This window comes from Oryza brachyantha, chromosome 5 (assembly GCF_000231095.2).
Source record: "Oryza brachyantha chromosome 5, ObraRS2, whole genome shotgun sequence".
Lineage (NCBI taxonomy): Eukaryota > Viridiplantae > Streptophyta > Magnoliopsida > Poales > Poaceae > Oryza > Oryza brachyantha.
The window spans coordinates 14,668,205-14,684,233 of record NC_023167.2 but is presented as its reverse complement, the minus strand read 5'-3'; the positions used below and the strand labels follow the sequence as shown (position 1 = coordinate 14,684,233).

At 44.2% G+C, this 16,029-nt stretch overlaps 1 protein-coding gene across 1 annotated transcript; it reads right to left on the bottom strand.

The window, feature by feature from the left end:
* Nucleotides 1-360: 360 nt before the first annotated feature.
* On the bottom strand, nt 361-5,064 carry LOC102709844 (BEL1-like homeodomain protein 9). The gene is made up of 4 exons (XM_040524525.1): nt 3,921-5,064; nt 2,831-3,201; nt 1,454-1,514; nt 361-1,289 (listed from the first exon to the last, which is right to left on the bottom strand). Exons 1-4 carry the CDS (start codon nt 4,635-4,637, stop codon nt 699-701), a joined length of 1,740 nt encoding a protein of 579 aa, XP_040380459.1. The 5' UTR covers nt 4,638-5,064; the 3' UTR covers nt 361-698.
* Nucleotides 5,065-16,029: the final 10,965 nt, after the last annotated feature.

Here is a 16,029-nt window from a genome sequence, read left to right as displayed (position 1 = left end):
CTCAGAGGCTAATTGGCCAGTTTGTTTAAGTGCACTGATCAATGCAAAAGCTAGCGTACAATAGGCACAACTCAGCCCTAACAGATATGGTTAGGGTGATGACAAAGCCAGTTAAAGTTTGGCAGGTGGCCAAATCATGGTTTTGTCCAAACTTTAGGGGTCTACTCCATCTAAGGATACAAGATCTAGCACAGCTTACTACTCGAATCATTTGCTTTCTTAGTTTAATAGGGTTTAGGAGTGCATAGAAAGGCTATCCAAGGAGTAAGGTGTAGTTAGCTATCCGCAGTCATATTTTAGAGCTACAAGCTGGGGATTCAAGCTTTCAACTGTAGGTTATTAAAGTAATAAGCATTTCATTTTGCTGGCGACAAATTACCTGAGCACCCTTTATTTGCCAGAGTGGGAGCAACCACATTTGCAAGTCAGAAGAATAGTACAGGGTTAACACGGCTTAACCGTGGATCAGAACAAATAGGGAACAACACTACAACATGTCTTCAAAGGTATAGTCATCCTCTCTATAGCCCCAGAATGTCAAATATTGACAAGCATTCGTGGATCTACGTCGACAGGCGTACCAATGCCCCTCTTTTCTTCACCTCCTACTTCCAACTACAATATAGGTAGATCATACATCTGCATCCTACAATAATCGCCACCGGTCTCCTTGGTGAAATAATCATCATCTGTTCATCTCACCCAACGAAGTCATGGAGCAAATGGCCGCCGATCTCCTTGGTGAAATGCCGGTCCTGGCCTCCAAATGAGCTCATCACGTAGGCATCACTGACGTCCTCCAGTCCGAAACGGTGGGCAAGGTTCAGCGGAAGCGCTGCTGGAAGGGGCTCGGCAATGTAAGCCCGGTTGTTCTGGTGGAGACCAAGGGTGAGAGAGACGCCACCAGCATTCGCGGCGCCGACGGTGCCAATGAGGTCGGGCTGCTGCGGGTGCGACGACATGGCGATGCTGTGATGCGCGGCGAGCCCGTTGTAGGCGAAGCTCACCTGACCCGCGATGTCGTGGGGCATCTGGGAGAGCCCGTCCTCGATGTGCCGAGAGGCAGAGACGCTGTGGTTCCTAGTCATGCTGCTACTTTGCCCTTGCAGCGAGTTTGATGGATCACACAGCTTCCCGCTGCTGTCCGACGAGTGCTGGGTGTGCTGCATGGAGAGCTGATTCTTGTCAAGCGACGGGTTCTTCTGCAACTGCCTCATCTCGAGGTTGTGAATCTCTTCAACCATTGGCTTCCAGAGCCTAACCCTTGCATTGATAAACCAGTTTGATACCTGCTCACGATTGAGAGATCACAATGTTTAACAACAAATAGAATTAAAACCAATTGGTGGGTATATCGACATAAATTTGACAACAATTACTAGCAGACAACCGTAACCAATTGGTGGGTATATTGACATAAATTTGGGAAAAAACACTTAACATGTTTGATTACCTGGTTCCTTGTTAATCCTGTCTGTTTAGCCAGCATCTGCTTATCGCTGTCAGTTGGGTACCTGGAAATCAAGTACCGAACATCAGAATGATGTTACACAATTGCAAAAAGTTGAAGCAACACATACAAATTTTGGAAGAACTAATGAAAGTACAAGTAAAAAAATAAACCAACTCAACACACATTACATGTAGTGGGATAGGAAAGAATTCATCTAGCAGAAAGAGTATGACCGGCAAATACTGCACAAAACCAAATTAGAGAAAATGCATTAAAAAGGCCGTTCCATGTGTAAGTACCTACGTTCAGGTAGATTGGCTAGATGTCCAATCCAATGACAAAAATTCTACTCCATTATGGAAAAAGACCACAACCATTATGAAAAATAATGCACTTGCAATTATCAAGTACGTGTTTTTCGTCTGAAACATTTATAGTAACTAACCATCCAACAGGCATTAGTAAACATTGAAATTTTCGAGTTTGCATTCATAAATTGAAACCATATACTACACGCATTTTTCTATTTGATGTAGTGCGCCCATGAATTAATAGTTAATCAGGCTACAAAAGAAATAAGTACTGCAGGAAAAAACTGTGCCGAAATAGAGGTTGCAGAGGAGAGTGAAGATTTCATATGGTATATGTGAAATTGTGAATATAAACTACATAGAGCATAGGCAAGTATCCAATGTAACAAAGTACATGTTTTTCCACCATGCAGTCATCAAAACTAATTTTACAATCAAACAGAAATGAGTACAGCTATCAAGAGCAGCGGATCTAATAATGTGGTAGATTCTGGTGGTTGCAAAAGTTGGTGGAAAATAAAACACACTTTCAAGTTTTTGTACAATCATCATGAACTAAATATCAAATGGCCCCATGCAGAAATCCAATGAACGTAGCATGCAACTAATGAAGCAGTGATAGTTCAACAGCATTCACATCTATGTGATGGAGACCAAGATTTCCCTCCTTTTTCTTCAATGCCTTGGGATAAGTTAGGCTTGTGAGTGCAAAGCAACGACTTGTGCAAACCATGAACAAGAAGCACAACAATTTCAATTCATCTGAAATTGAGAAAAAAAAACCCTACGATTTTAAGAAAGCAAAACAATAGCTTCACCACCGGTTTGGTTGTTACTATCCATCCTCTTTACCAATTTATAGAGTATATGCATGATTCTCAACTAATAGGAATCATGCTGAAGGCAGTATATATACACCATATACCATCAAGTTCTTTTTCTTTTTCCAAATCAGTGCACAGTACGTAGATTAAGTAGTGTGCTTACAGATTATCATAACTAAAAAGATCCAATTTTCATAAGAACTGAATTACTTTCGAAGCAATGGTTTGTGTCATATACTTACGGATGCAAGAAGTGTTCGAATAGCCATGCGCGAAGAACTGAAACAGCCCGTTCAGGAAGCCCCCTTTGTGGCCTCCATATGTTGTGCGGTTGGCTAAACGAATTCACATTGTTTCCCCTTAGCAGGCTAACACTGCCGCCCATAATCCCAAAGTTTGCTGTGTCTTCCCTGCTGAGACCATCTTTGGTAGCACCCTTGCTAGTGTTGCGCAGCTGGTTCAGTATCATGCCTTTCAAATACTTGAAATGCTTTGACATTGTCCGAAGAGCCATGGAAGCGAAAGGAGCAGCATTGCTCAGACCCGCAACAGTCTCAAAGGAGGATATTACAGCTTGGAGCTGCTGGTAGTATTGCTTGTATCGCTTGCAAACCTACAAGATTTTTGTAACTGTGTAAGTAGACATCAAGATATGGAACCCAATTAATTGTTTAACAAGACATCAAGATGTGCAGACCAACTTTTCTACCATGTGGGCACTATACCAACGCAAGCATTCTAATTAAGAAACGAGGATTGTATTTGACACCTTTGCTGTGAAAAAAAAATCGGCAGGCAACATTTTTTTCAGCAAATATGTAACCATCTAAGCAGAAACATTCTATAGACAAACTCATCGAATCTTATCTTGTGAAAGAGGACAAACTGTTGGAATCTTATCAAGTACTAGCAAACTGAATTTTTCTCAGTGAGGTGATTAGAGCATCCTGAGGAATTTCAGCTGCAAGTATGTTCAAAGGATTGTATGCTACCTCTTGATCATAAATAAACTGCGGATCAACTGCTAGTTTTAGAAGGAGCCTTGCACGGCCTTGAACTGTTGATTGATTTGAGGCATATTAAACAAAATATATCCAAAAGAAGAGATATGCCACTAATCCATAGTATGAACTATCATCAAATCACAAGCACAAGAAATAATCTGTGCAACAGTAAGTGCATCAATGATGTGACCATGCGTAAGTTAGATTCTTCTTCATGAAGAAGTAATTAATGCAGGGTAGCAGAAGCAGAAGTTGAATATTTTTTTCTTTTTCTTTAGTAGAAATAGAAGCGCTGAATCAACAAATAATATAACTTGTGATTACTCACGTCTTCCATGAGCGAGATGAGCCTAGTCTTCCTCCACTGCTGCTCGGCGCCGGAGACCGTGACCGCCTCCGCTGCGGCGCGGTCGCTGCCGTCCATGTCGTGGTCGACGCTGCCCGTGGCGTCCATGGCGTCTACGTCGAGCAAACCCTCGTCGGAGCCCCTGTCAATTTGCGCGGGGCGGCCGCCGACGTCGCAGATCTCCTCGAGCAGCTTCTGCGCGGGCCCCAAAAATCTGGACCGCCCGAGCACAGCGGCATAGCCCGTGAAGGGCCCGTACGGCCCGGCAGCCCCTCCGCTGCTGCCGCCGACAAACTGCCTCCTCGGCGTGGGGGGAGGGTTGGACGACGCCGATGACAGCGACAGCGCGAAGTTCTGGCTCGGGATCTGGGCCCCGCCGCTCGCGGTCCCCGGCGGCATCCCATGAGCCACCAGCTGCGCCTGGGCGTGCGCCTGCGCCTGCGCCAGCGACGTCGGGCTGTGCGGTGAGTACGACGACGAAGACGACGCGTACGAGTAGTACGCCGGGGGCAGCGGCCACGACCCCGGCGGCGTTGACGACTCCGGGGGGTGGTCCGGCGGGAACCGCAGCTTCTCCCGCCGGCTGTGCTGCGGCACGTGGTACAGCTGCCCCGCGGCATGCCCAGGCAGCAGCTGGTGCTGGTGCTCGCCGCCCCCGTAACCACCACCACCACCTCCTCCTCCCGCGGCGGACGACATGGCGCGGCGCCCGCGCTGGGCGGTGGACGTACGCTCCCACGCACGCGCGCAGCCCCGCCCTGCACGACGTAAGCGCCCTGCAGAGAGTATCCTCGGAGAGAGAGAGAGAAAGAGGGGGTGAATGATGAGGAGGGGAGCAAGGCGTCTCCCGGCCGAGGCAGCTATGTCGCCCTCTGCAGGGTGCTGCAGCTCGATCAATCAGGGTGGCTTTGCGGCAGCCGAGAGAGCTAGCGCCGACCTGATCTGATGTATCTTTGCTTTGCGCCCGCTTTTGATGCGTTGCCTTCTCGGTGGTGGTGGTGGTGGTGGGAGGAGGTGGAGGTGCTGTGGTGTTGGCTAGCTGTTGCGCTCGGGGGGCCTTGCCCTTTCTTTCTTTCTTTCTCTCTTTCTGCAAATTAAAGGTGCGCAGCTTGCGGCAGAGGAAGAGAGGAGAGCGGAAAAGAGAGACGCGGGGGCAGAGAACAAGGACGGACGGGGAAATGGTATGTTGAGATAGCAGCACTGAGCAGTGAAAGCGAAAGGCAGAAAGGGAGTTGGTGCTGCTGGTCTGGTCGTGCGAGGAGGAGGAGGAAGAGGAGCAGAGGTCTCTCGTCTCCAGGGCGTGGGCGTGGGCGTGTGGAGATCGATCCGGCCGGTTTTGTGATCGGAGAAGTTTTTTTTTTCTTTGGCCTGGTTTTATGCAAGCGGAGCTAGGGGGCGATGATGCATTCCGGTGGCTGCTCTGATGCAAGCGATGGATTCTCCAAAGGGGTAATTCCATCGAATGTCTACACACTTATTATAAATATTATAAATAGTAAATATAGACTATTAATAAAGTCTATCTATAATCTTGGGCTAATTCACGAGACGAATCCATTGAGCCTAATTAATACATAATTAGCCTATGTGATGCTACAGTAAACATACTCTAATTATGTATTAATTAGGCTTAAAAAACCGTCTCGTGGATTACCACTCATTTATGAAATTAGTTTTTTTATTAGTCTATGTTTAATACTTCAAATTAGTGTCCAAATATCCAATGTGACATGGGGCTAAACTTTTTAGCCCCATCTAAACAACCCCAAAGTTATGCACGGTGTTTTCTAAATGACTAAACGATATATAAAAGTTTATTATTTTTTAAAAGTAATAAACTTTATACTAGTTAAGTCCATTATTTATTATATTAAATAGGTATAGAAAAATCATATAATCTCTCATCGGTAAAAAACACAATCATTCTAGTTATTATAGGATTATTAATATATTAATATTAGGTTAGAGTCATTTCATATTGTACTACTATTCATAATATTTTTCTCCCCTCTACTATCTAACATGATACTAGAGCAGACGGTCTAACGCGTCTCTCAATGCTTTTGTAGTTATTATCTAGGGAAAAAAATCTGATCACTCGAGTTGGCCACTAGGGTTGGCAATGTGACGTGTCAGGGTTCGGTTGGTCCACAATGGCCATCACCTCGGCAGGCCCTAACCCTGACCAGGCCCCTATGGGTGGACAGCGAGGGCTCGGTGGAAACACGAAGCTGGGCGCGTGCGTGCGGAGGCTGGCAACGGGTGCCAAGGGCATAGCAACGGGGCGGAGGACGCCAGAGTTGTGATGGGCACTGACAAAGAAAGGTGTGGGTAGACGGCAAGGGTTCAGAGCTAGGCGCGGATGAGCGTGGCGATGCAACGGGCGTAGGTTGCGGCGACAGTAGGAGGAGGAAGAATATAGATGTCAGAATAGGGTTTGAATGTTTATATATGGTTCCTGTAACAACTATACTACTACGCCAATTGGGCTTCAAATACAAAATTTTAGTGGGTTGTCACACTTCAGGGCCCCACGGGGAAAATTATCTTGTGTCCCCGGCATATCCCTGGGGCCAACGGGGATGCCAACCCTAGCGATCACTTCTTTTTTCATCATTGTCAAATGTCGTCCTGGAGCTTTCGATCATCTCATCAGTCGTTCTTTGTTTTCATCACGTGCCAGCAAGCAACAACCACCGTATGTTGGCCACCACAACATCGTTCTCATTCTAGCTAATCAGCTCCGACTTTGCTATCTCCTTCTCGGAGTAGTGTGCTTAGAACAAAATTTGGGCACACCGCCCGTACTGCTCTGAGTGAGGACCCGCATTGCTCCGAGGAGGGACCCGCCAACCACGTTACTTTAGGGTCACTGCTAGTAGCCACCACCGGCTGACTATAGTCGCCACTCCTATTTCTCTTCGGTCGAAAGTCAACACCCTCTCCAAGCATCAGCCCTTGCCTCGACTCCTACGGTCAGTGGTCCACACCAACACCCTCCGTCAGCTCTTCCCCAACCTTATTGTCGTCAATCACCAATTTCTCTAGACCTACCACAAAACATGACGCTACACCAAGATGTCCTCGTCACATCTCTCGTTGACCAGACCCCGCCTCTTCTAGCATCGTTGGCCCATCCCACGGCCGCTCACCTCTTGCCAGGATTGTGTCGGATGAACCTCCTTCGACTTCTCTGCCATCACTTTTAAGGAGCTCCGCCCTTCAGTGGTTGCCACCATCGACCGGACTCCTTCCTGTAGCCACCACATCAGCCATCTGTCATGTGAGCTATTCAGTGAGAGTAAAGGGGCATGGTTGAGTTGGTTGTGGGATGGGCCTTTTGGTGTTGCTAGTGCGCTATCAATACATGCTAGTATTGCTACAATGTATCATGTTTTCCATGACGATGGATCGGTTTACGTTGCCTACCACCTCGACAACTTATATGCTATATTACGACATTAGCATCGTCTGCAACTTCCTCTTCACTGTCTTGTCCCGTGCATCGTCGGCTTGATCACCCAATGTAGCCTCCAACATCCATGACTTCTTCAATTGATTGTCCTCAAGTACGAGCAGCACGAACAAGCATAGGGTTACTGCATTGTTCTCTTGGACCACAACAACACTGCTCGTGGTCAATAGTTGTTGCATAGACATGGAGCTATAGTTGTAGATGTTGCTCCAGTCAGCTTCACTATCATGTCCTTATCATTTACAATAGTCGTCATTAATCAAGATCTTCTTCATTTACTGTGATCATTGTCGCCATATCATCATACATTTGTCATTGCCGCTGCTCCAGGCCAGCGGTCTGTCTACCCCCACACCGTCTACCAATGTTGCTATTCTAGCCGTTGGTCCCACTTTATCACCTTTGTCTACCACAATGCCTCGTCGCCATTGTAATTTGCTTTCTCGACTACATTTGTTCTACTCCAACATAGAATGCACCGACACTTCTTCCTCGATGTCGCTCTACAAGTTCGACCATTTGGGGAGGCTTATTTGCTAGTCCGCTTTGACAATGGCACAGGGCTTATGGTGGCATTCTACATCACCCGCATGGTATTGGCAACACTAATGTGAGTGTTCGTCCCAAGCCATCCCCAGGCATGTCTCATCCAACGTGATGTCTTGCCCCTAGGAGTTCAACTACATTGGCTCACCAGCGTCCTCCATCACTGTTGAGATCACATCGTTGTCTGTCTGCAATGAGTTCTCGTGGACAATGGTTAACAATATTATCTCACATACCCGTGACCACATCATGACACCCCCCTTGTGCTCATTTATACCAGTAATATCTCGTGAGAAATTGAATAATGGAGGGTGCAAATAATCCCTATGGAATCTTTGTGATAAATGTTGTAACTCGTAAAACACAAAACATACACAAATGATATCACATATCAAGCCCATAGTGTGCGTTCATAGTATCGTCTTCTTCTACTTTCACCTTTCACAGTAGCCTCAACAAAAATCTGAATGAAGCTAGATATAATAGTACTTTTCTCTATGGCGGGGTCACCGATAGGGCTGTCAATGAGCCGAGCTCGAGCGAGCTGGCCTGTCCAGGCTCGAGCTACACATGCATGAGCCGAGCTTGAAACGAGCCTAGCAAACCTTTGAGCTCTTAGACAGGCTCGACTCGAGCTCGGTTAGGCTCGCGAGCTCGGCTCGAGCTCGGTTTGAGTATATGATATGTATATTTTGATGATATTTGTAAATAAAAATAATAATTTCAAGTCAACTATATTAAATAAATTATAAATAAGATTTAAAATTAATATACAATACTAAAACAAATTAATTTATCATTTAAATATATAATAATTTATTATTAATCTACTATTTATCAAATAAAAATAACATGTATATGTAATCTCGTGAGAAGCTCGAGCTCGGCTTGAGAAAGCTCGCGAGCTTCCGATTAGGCTCGGACTCGGCTCGTTAGGAGCTGGAGTAGCTCTCGAGCTTTTTTGGCAGCCCTAGTCACCCATACTACTAGTCTATGAGTGGAACGGGAATTTCTAGTGCAACTCTCGCCGTTAACCATGCCGTAAAACCTCATGCGTATGGCCACAACTTACGAGTGAGGTGGGCGAGCCGCCCTGAGCAGCTAAGGCTATTTCACACCCGCGGGTGAGGAGAGGACACGCGAACACTTCAAAAATATTTGTTTTGTCTATTTTACGGGTATAAAATTCATATTTTTATGTGTATAAATCTTGTATGTATAAATTTATATATATTAAGATTTCTATATATTAAGTTTATTTATAGCATGTATGTTTACATGCCTAAAATTTATAGCCTAAAGTTTATATGCATATAAAGTTATATGTATAAGGTGTGTGTGGATATATATACTACGTATATGTATAAATATACTTATACGCTAAACCGATCGCGCCGGCCGCCGATTAGACCCACCCGCCCCGAGCCGGCGCAAAGTTCACCGATGATTGTACCCGCAGGTAAACAAACATCTCGGTAGGCTCCACTACCGACTCGACGCAACATACGCAGGGTTGCACGGGTAGCTCTCACCGGTGTCCCGCCGATCCCACCGGCCGGGTAGCACTCACCGTCACACGGGCCCCATGCCCCCCCCCCCCCCCCGCCCATCTACGTGTCGTACTACTACACTGGTACTATACCCTGGTTAGGCTAGCAGGACAGCAGCACCAGGGGGATTGTTACGCAGATTCCCCGGGATACGGGGACGCGCGCGCTACGGTCGTCACGTCTCCGGGGTGTCAAATCCCCGGCGCCGTTGCATCGTCATCATCATCACCACACACCCAGTGAGCAGGGCTATTGCTTCCTAGTAGTACGAAGCACGTACTCCTACACCACGGTAGTAGTACTGTATGTAGTAGTACGTGGTAGTATTGGGAAAGGTATGAAGAACATCAGATACCTTCAGGTCTACGGCGGCGTAGAGCCAGCTCGGCGTCGGAGGTGACGTGGCCGCTGTTTCCACTTAACGTCGCATCCACCCATCACCCTCTAGATAGAGAGAGAGAAAGGGATGTTTTAAGTACTGGCCGCACTGGCTGGACTGGACTGGGTGAATGAACTAGTCCTCCGTGGGTGGGCTTTTTGCTGCAACTGTAGCCTTTTCTGTAGCACCAACGTACTCTATCCTACTCCATAGCTCGCTTCATTACTATAGCGTCCTGTACAGCTGTGCCTACCCGGGGTGGCTACTCAAACCAGGCGAGATCGATCATCCCCACGACGGCACTGAGCACAGGGTGTGTACAACAAGGCAACAGTGCCGTGTCACGTGGATACATGGGCCATGCGACGCAGTGGCACTGTGAGGAGGCACTGTTGCATAATCGTGGATTGCGTCAAGGAGGTACGGCCTCGGCAGTCGGCAGTCGGTCAAGCCCTCGCTGACGCGCGTAGAATGCCGGCCATTACTCCACCACGATTGCACGACACCGCGCGTCGCAGCGAGCACGGGTGGAAGAAACGGTAAGGGCGTGTTTCGTTGCTAGCAGTAATATTTTGTCTTATTTTGTGAGGTATAATTTTAGTTGATTTCGATTATCTTAGCAGAAAATTATTTACTCCCAATAAACTAACGCCCATATGTAATACAGTTAAGAATTTGATAATATCAGTTTATGTAAGTATAAGAATTTTTATTGGCTCACGATGACACATTATGCCGACAAACAATCATTAGCATAAACCGATCCGATCCAACGCAATTCGCACGTTGGCAAGTAGCGGTACCTTAATTACATTGGAGACTTGATTAATCATTATAGTACAGTAGTTCGGCTATTTGTATGGGCCATGTCATTTGTTTATGGACGACACTTCAGTTCCAGAGCTGTACACCTTGCGTTATGCATGCGCAATAGCGGCTTGTAGTACTGTCTAAATCTACAGAAGTACTCCTACTTCAGTAGTAGTGAAGTAGACTTCACGTTACGCGTTGTTAATGCCATGTTTAATTCCCAAAAACTTTTATCAAAAACATCACATTGAATTTTTAGACATCTATATAAAGGACTAAATATACATGAGAATTAAAACTAATTATACAGTTATAGGAGAAATCATGAGATGAATATTTTGAGTCTAATTAGTACATGATTAGCCATAAGTGATACAGTAACCAATATATGCTAATGATACATTAATTAGACTCAAAAGATTCGTCTCGTGGTTTTCAGACGATTTATTTTGTAATTAAACTATATTTAATACTTTAAATGCGCTGATATGACATTTCTGCCAGAAATTTTGGCCTCGCCGTTGCGAACATGAAATGTACTGAACCGCTTTGCTATGAGCACGACATTGACGGTTGCCACGGTCACACCATAGTAACTGTACCGGTACTAGCTACTCCAGCTATAAGCCCATAACGGCTGTGGACGTGTTGCATGTCTAACCTGTGCTTAGAAAACAATCACCGCTATATATCCAACTACTGTGCAGAGAGGGTGCCATGGATACGTGTACTGTACTGATGCTGTACGACGTACGTGCGCGGTGAGTGCGCCCGCCCCGGCGACCGGTCACGGGCCGGGAAACGCACCGTGGTCGCGCTCGCCGTACGTGCCTGTGACCGTTCACAAGGACAGCAGGGTGCGGGGGTGAGTGCATTCCAGCAGCTTATCTATGTTTGATCATCTATATCTTTATTTAGATGATTATCTAAAATAATTTTATTCTTCGTATCTTTTTTTACTCCACCAGATCATCCATATATAACATCCTCTATATCTCGGATGGAAAGAGATCATTCAAATATGAAAGTTCTTTCTCCTAATCTGGATGACATCTAAAAGTACATGATATGATAGTCGTTCTGTTGAAGCTTAATTTGTAGTCTCTATTATCTATTTTCAGAATAGAAGACGGAATAGATGAACTGCTGAGAAGCTCTGACTCTGAATGTAGTGTAGCGTAGCCGGGGGTAAGCTAGCACAGTAGCGGCCGGTCTCGCTTTGTTTTCTTGCCCCCACAGGGCCTCTCCCTGCCAGGAAACCCGTCGTCTCGCTCGCGGCTGGCTGGGCCTGGTAGTGGCGAGCAGTCAGAGAGGGCAGAGACACACTGGCACGCACGGGAGCCTGGGCAGTGGGGGCACCCAGCCACACCACACAACGTTCGGAGTCCTCCATGGACCCACCCCCACCCACACGTTCGGACTCCATGGATGGGCATGGGCTAGCTTGTCGACAGGCACGCGATCTTTTGCTTCGACTTGAGACCAAGATCATTGAGAGAGAAAAAAGAGAGAGCAGAGGCGCCCGAGTTTCCCGTCGATCGCATGACACGACCCCTGAGGGGCGAGCCCGCACAGGAACGGCCACAGTGCTGCATGCATGCCCATGGGGTTTTGTCCTTGCAGTGTCTTGCCTCCTCCTCGGCTCCTCCTCCTTTTCGCTTTTAGGGGGGGGTGTTTAGGGCTCGGGTAGTTTTCAAAAATATCACGTCGACTCTTTAAACATATAGATAATATATAAATATATATATATGTATATATATATTAAAACTTATTATATGGTTATGGAGAAAATAGTGAGATGAATATTTTGAATCTAACTAGTATAGTATTAGTCAAGTGCTACAGTAACCAATATATTCAAATGATATATTAATTAGACTCAAAAGGTTCATATCGTGGTTTTCAAGCGGAATCTGAAATTTATTTTGTAACTAGACTGTATTTAATACTTACAATATGTGATTGTACGTGTCGATGTGACCTCTTTCGTAGAATTTTTTGGAAACTGAACGAGGCCTTGGTTGGAGAAATTATTTTTTTATGTCACATCAGTCATTTGACCGAAAGTTGGAAGGGTTTTAGGACATCAAATTTCATGGCTCGTCTCCGTGAGACGAATCTTTTGAGACTAATTAACTCGTCATTAGCACATGTGGCTTACGGTAGCACTTATGGCTAATCATAGACTAATCAGGCTCAAAAGATTCGTCTCACGGTTTCTTACATTACTATGAGATTAGTTTTTCGTTTCATCTTTGTTTAATGTTCTACTTAGGTGTCAAAGATTCAATGTGATGGTTTGGGAGAAAATTTTGGGAACTAAACAAGGCCCAAATAAGGCCAATGTTTAAGCCCTTGCACACCTTAGTGGCTGTTTGAATTCAGAGACTTTTTTAGTCACTTATCACATCGAATGTTTGGACGTTAATTAGGATTATTAAATATAGACCGATAACAAAACTAATTGCATAAATACAGACTATTTCATTAGATAAAATTTTTTAAGTCTAATTAATCCATAATTAGTAAATGTTTACTGTAGCATCACATTCGCTAATCATGTACTAATTAGGCTCGATTGATTCGTCTCGTGAAGTAGTCCAGAGTATGAGGTGTGTTTATTAATAGTCTATATTTAATACTTCTAATCAGTGCTCAAACATTCGATATTACATGGACTTAAAAAAGTTGTTGGAATGCAAACAGGGTGTTAAGGTGAGACCCATAAATAGTTAGTTTTTTTATGACATACTCCTATTACACTATGCTTATGATATGTAGCATGAATAAAATATAATCTAGCTAACCACCATTTTGAGTATGATGATGGAGGAGAGAGAGAGCACATGAGTGAGAGAAAATACTTATTTATTTGTTAGAGCAAGTATAATAGCAGACTACAAGCTGACTAAATGCTTATGTGGAGAGGAGAAGGGAGGAGAGAGAAGTAGCGGGCTGTAATCTTGTAGCCAGCTTAAACATAAAAAACAAGAAATTATGTGAGAAAGAAATATGAGTCATGTATTAATGATAAAGAGTAAACTAACATACGAGTGAACTAATATAATATTATTTGCCTTGTTCTTATGGTTGGCCATTAGCTGATGGTGCAGTATAAGCTACTAGTTTGCACAAGTTATAAGTTGAACTTTAAGAACATATTAATGGCTTAAGGCCACTTTTTTACAACATCGTGGTTCCCCTTATTATGAGAAGCATGCACTGGTGGGTCCAGCGTGTCACGGGAAACCCCACATGCATGCGCGCAGCGTACGTTCGTGGGCGTTTGGCATGCGGTGGGAGGACGATGAGGCCATTGATGTTCGCCGATGCGTCGCCGGGAGGGAGAACCCGGGCCCGATGTACATGCAATGAGCTCGGAAAATCGTAGGTGATTGTCTACCTTTTTCTTGTAAATAATATATTTATAAATACAAAATAATTTATGAATAAAAAAAATATATATATAACGATCTAAAAACTAATGTTTAAACATAGGTGAAAAATTCTTAAAATAAATTTCAAAATTAATATTAAAAATTTAAATTTTAACTTATAAGGATAAATGTAAACGAAATTACGGGTCCTCCAGTCTCTCTCCTTTCAACCCTACTATTGGTAACCTACTACTGTGTCATCGGTTTTATTTCTCCGATATCTTGGTCTTTTGTCAGAAAAGAAACAGTATGTCGTTGCAAAAATCCGAATTCTATAATTAATTTCATAACTACTATACTTACGATTTATCATCACGGTTTTCTACATAAGGGTTAAACTCATTATCAACATAAAAATTTTAATTATAAATATTTTGTCTAATGTACCATTTGACGCGTTTTTAGAAATCCATGGGCCCAAAAATCCCTATACCTATTTTTTGGGCGCACCCTGGTGTTATTTATATGCAAGCTATTGTAATTGTGTGTTTTTAATTGTTGCGTAGACTGTCTTTGTTCGGGCTTATAAGCCGTCTTTTAAGCGAAAAAAAGGTAAGCCTAAACAATAAGCAGCTTTTTTTGGTGAGTCTTTTTTAAACCACAACCCATTGTTACAGTGTGAGGCCAAAAGCTAGGTTGGAGTAGGTTTCTCGTATTATAATAATGTCATTATAATCTTGCGAAATCGTAGATATGTCATTGAGTCATGTGGATCCAATATGTCATTGAGATGTCAATATCATATCTCTAACTTTATAAAATTATAATTACACGGTTGCAACTTTTCTTGATAAAAAGTAGCGCATCATTGTTAATTTTGAAGGTTTTAAGCTAGCGGCTTATAAATCATATACTACATTTGTATAAAAGTATAAACGTTTCTAAATTGTTTAGCATAGATTAAGGTTAAAAATTAATGACGGTGGTGACTCTTAGTAAATGATTAATAAACGAGGAATGTACGTGAGTATGTTGATATACTACGTGTAACTAAACAACCCCACTTTGACCTATTATGATTTTACCGGATTACCATGGTCACGTCGGGTCATCGACATTGTTGGAAACCAGGAGCAACAACCCCACTTTGACCTATTATGATTTTACCGGATTACCATGGTCACGTCGGGTCATCAACATTGTTGGAAACCAGGAGCAACGTTTCTCTCACGTGCGCGCGCTGCTGATCACAAACTACCATACCACAGACCTGTGCGTTATCAAGTCAGCTGTAGAGCACTAGTGTACTCCTGTATATTACGGCAGCAGTATAGGTAGCACGTATCCAGTACAATTATCTGTATTATGAACTGTACGTACCGCTCTACAGTAGCACTACATTTTTACTTGGAAAAGGCGGAAGTACCGAGGCAGAGTAGTTTTCTATACTCCTCCATAAACTGTGATCAGCGAGAAAGAAATGATTCTGGCATCTCTGACTTCCTTCTTTTGCTTGGCGCTACAAGAAAAGCACTGCTGTGCCTGTATCTATGCGTAGTGTGTGCGACCTTCGTTGCCTCCCTTGTGTAGACAGCTGCTGGCAATCATTTCAGTGTCTAATCTGGAGTTGCCTTTCTCTCTTGCATGGTTCTCTGAACTGCAGTGGTAATCAAAGCACAACTGAACTCATGAAGCCGCAGGTGACGGCGGCGTGCGCCTAGCAATGGCGTGTACAGGTGTACTACTGGTGTTAGATGGTTCATGGTTTCATTGAAAGCAAGTGGTTAAAATTACAATTTTCTCAGTTTAAACCACGCCGGCTATAGTAGCGAAAACGTGACAGAACTGTTCTTACCATGGATTTTTTATTTTTCTTCTGCTCAACGAAGGGTGGTTTTTCATCAAGACGAGCTGTCACCGTATGTTAATTATGTTTTGAAAATGCAAAAAATAG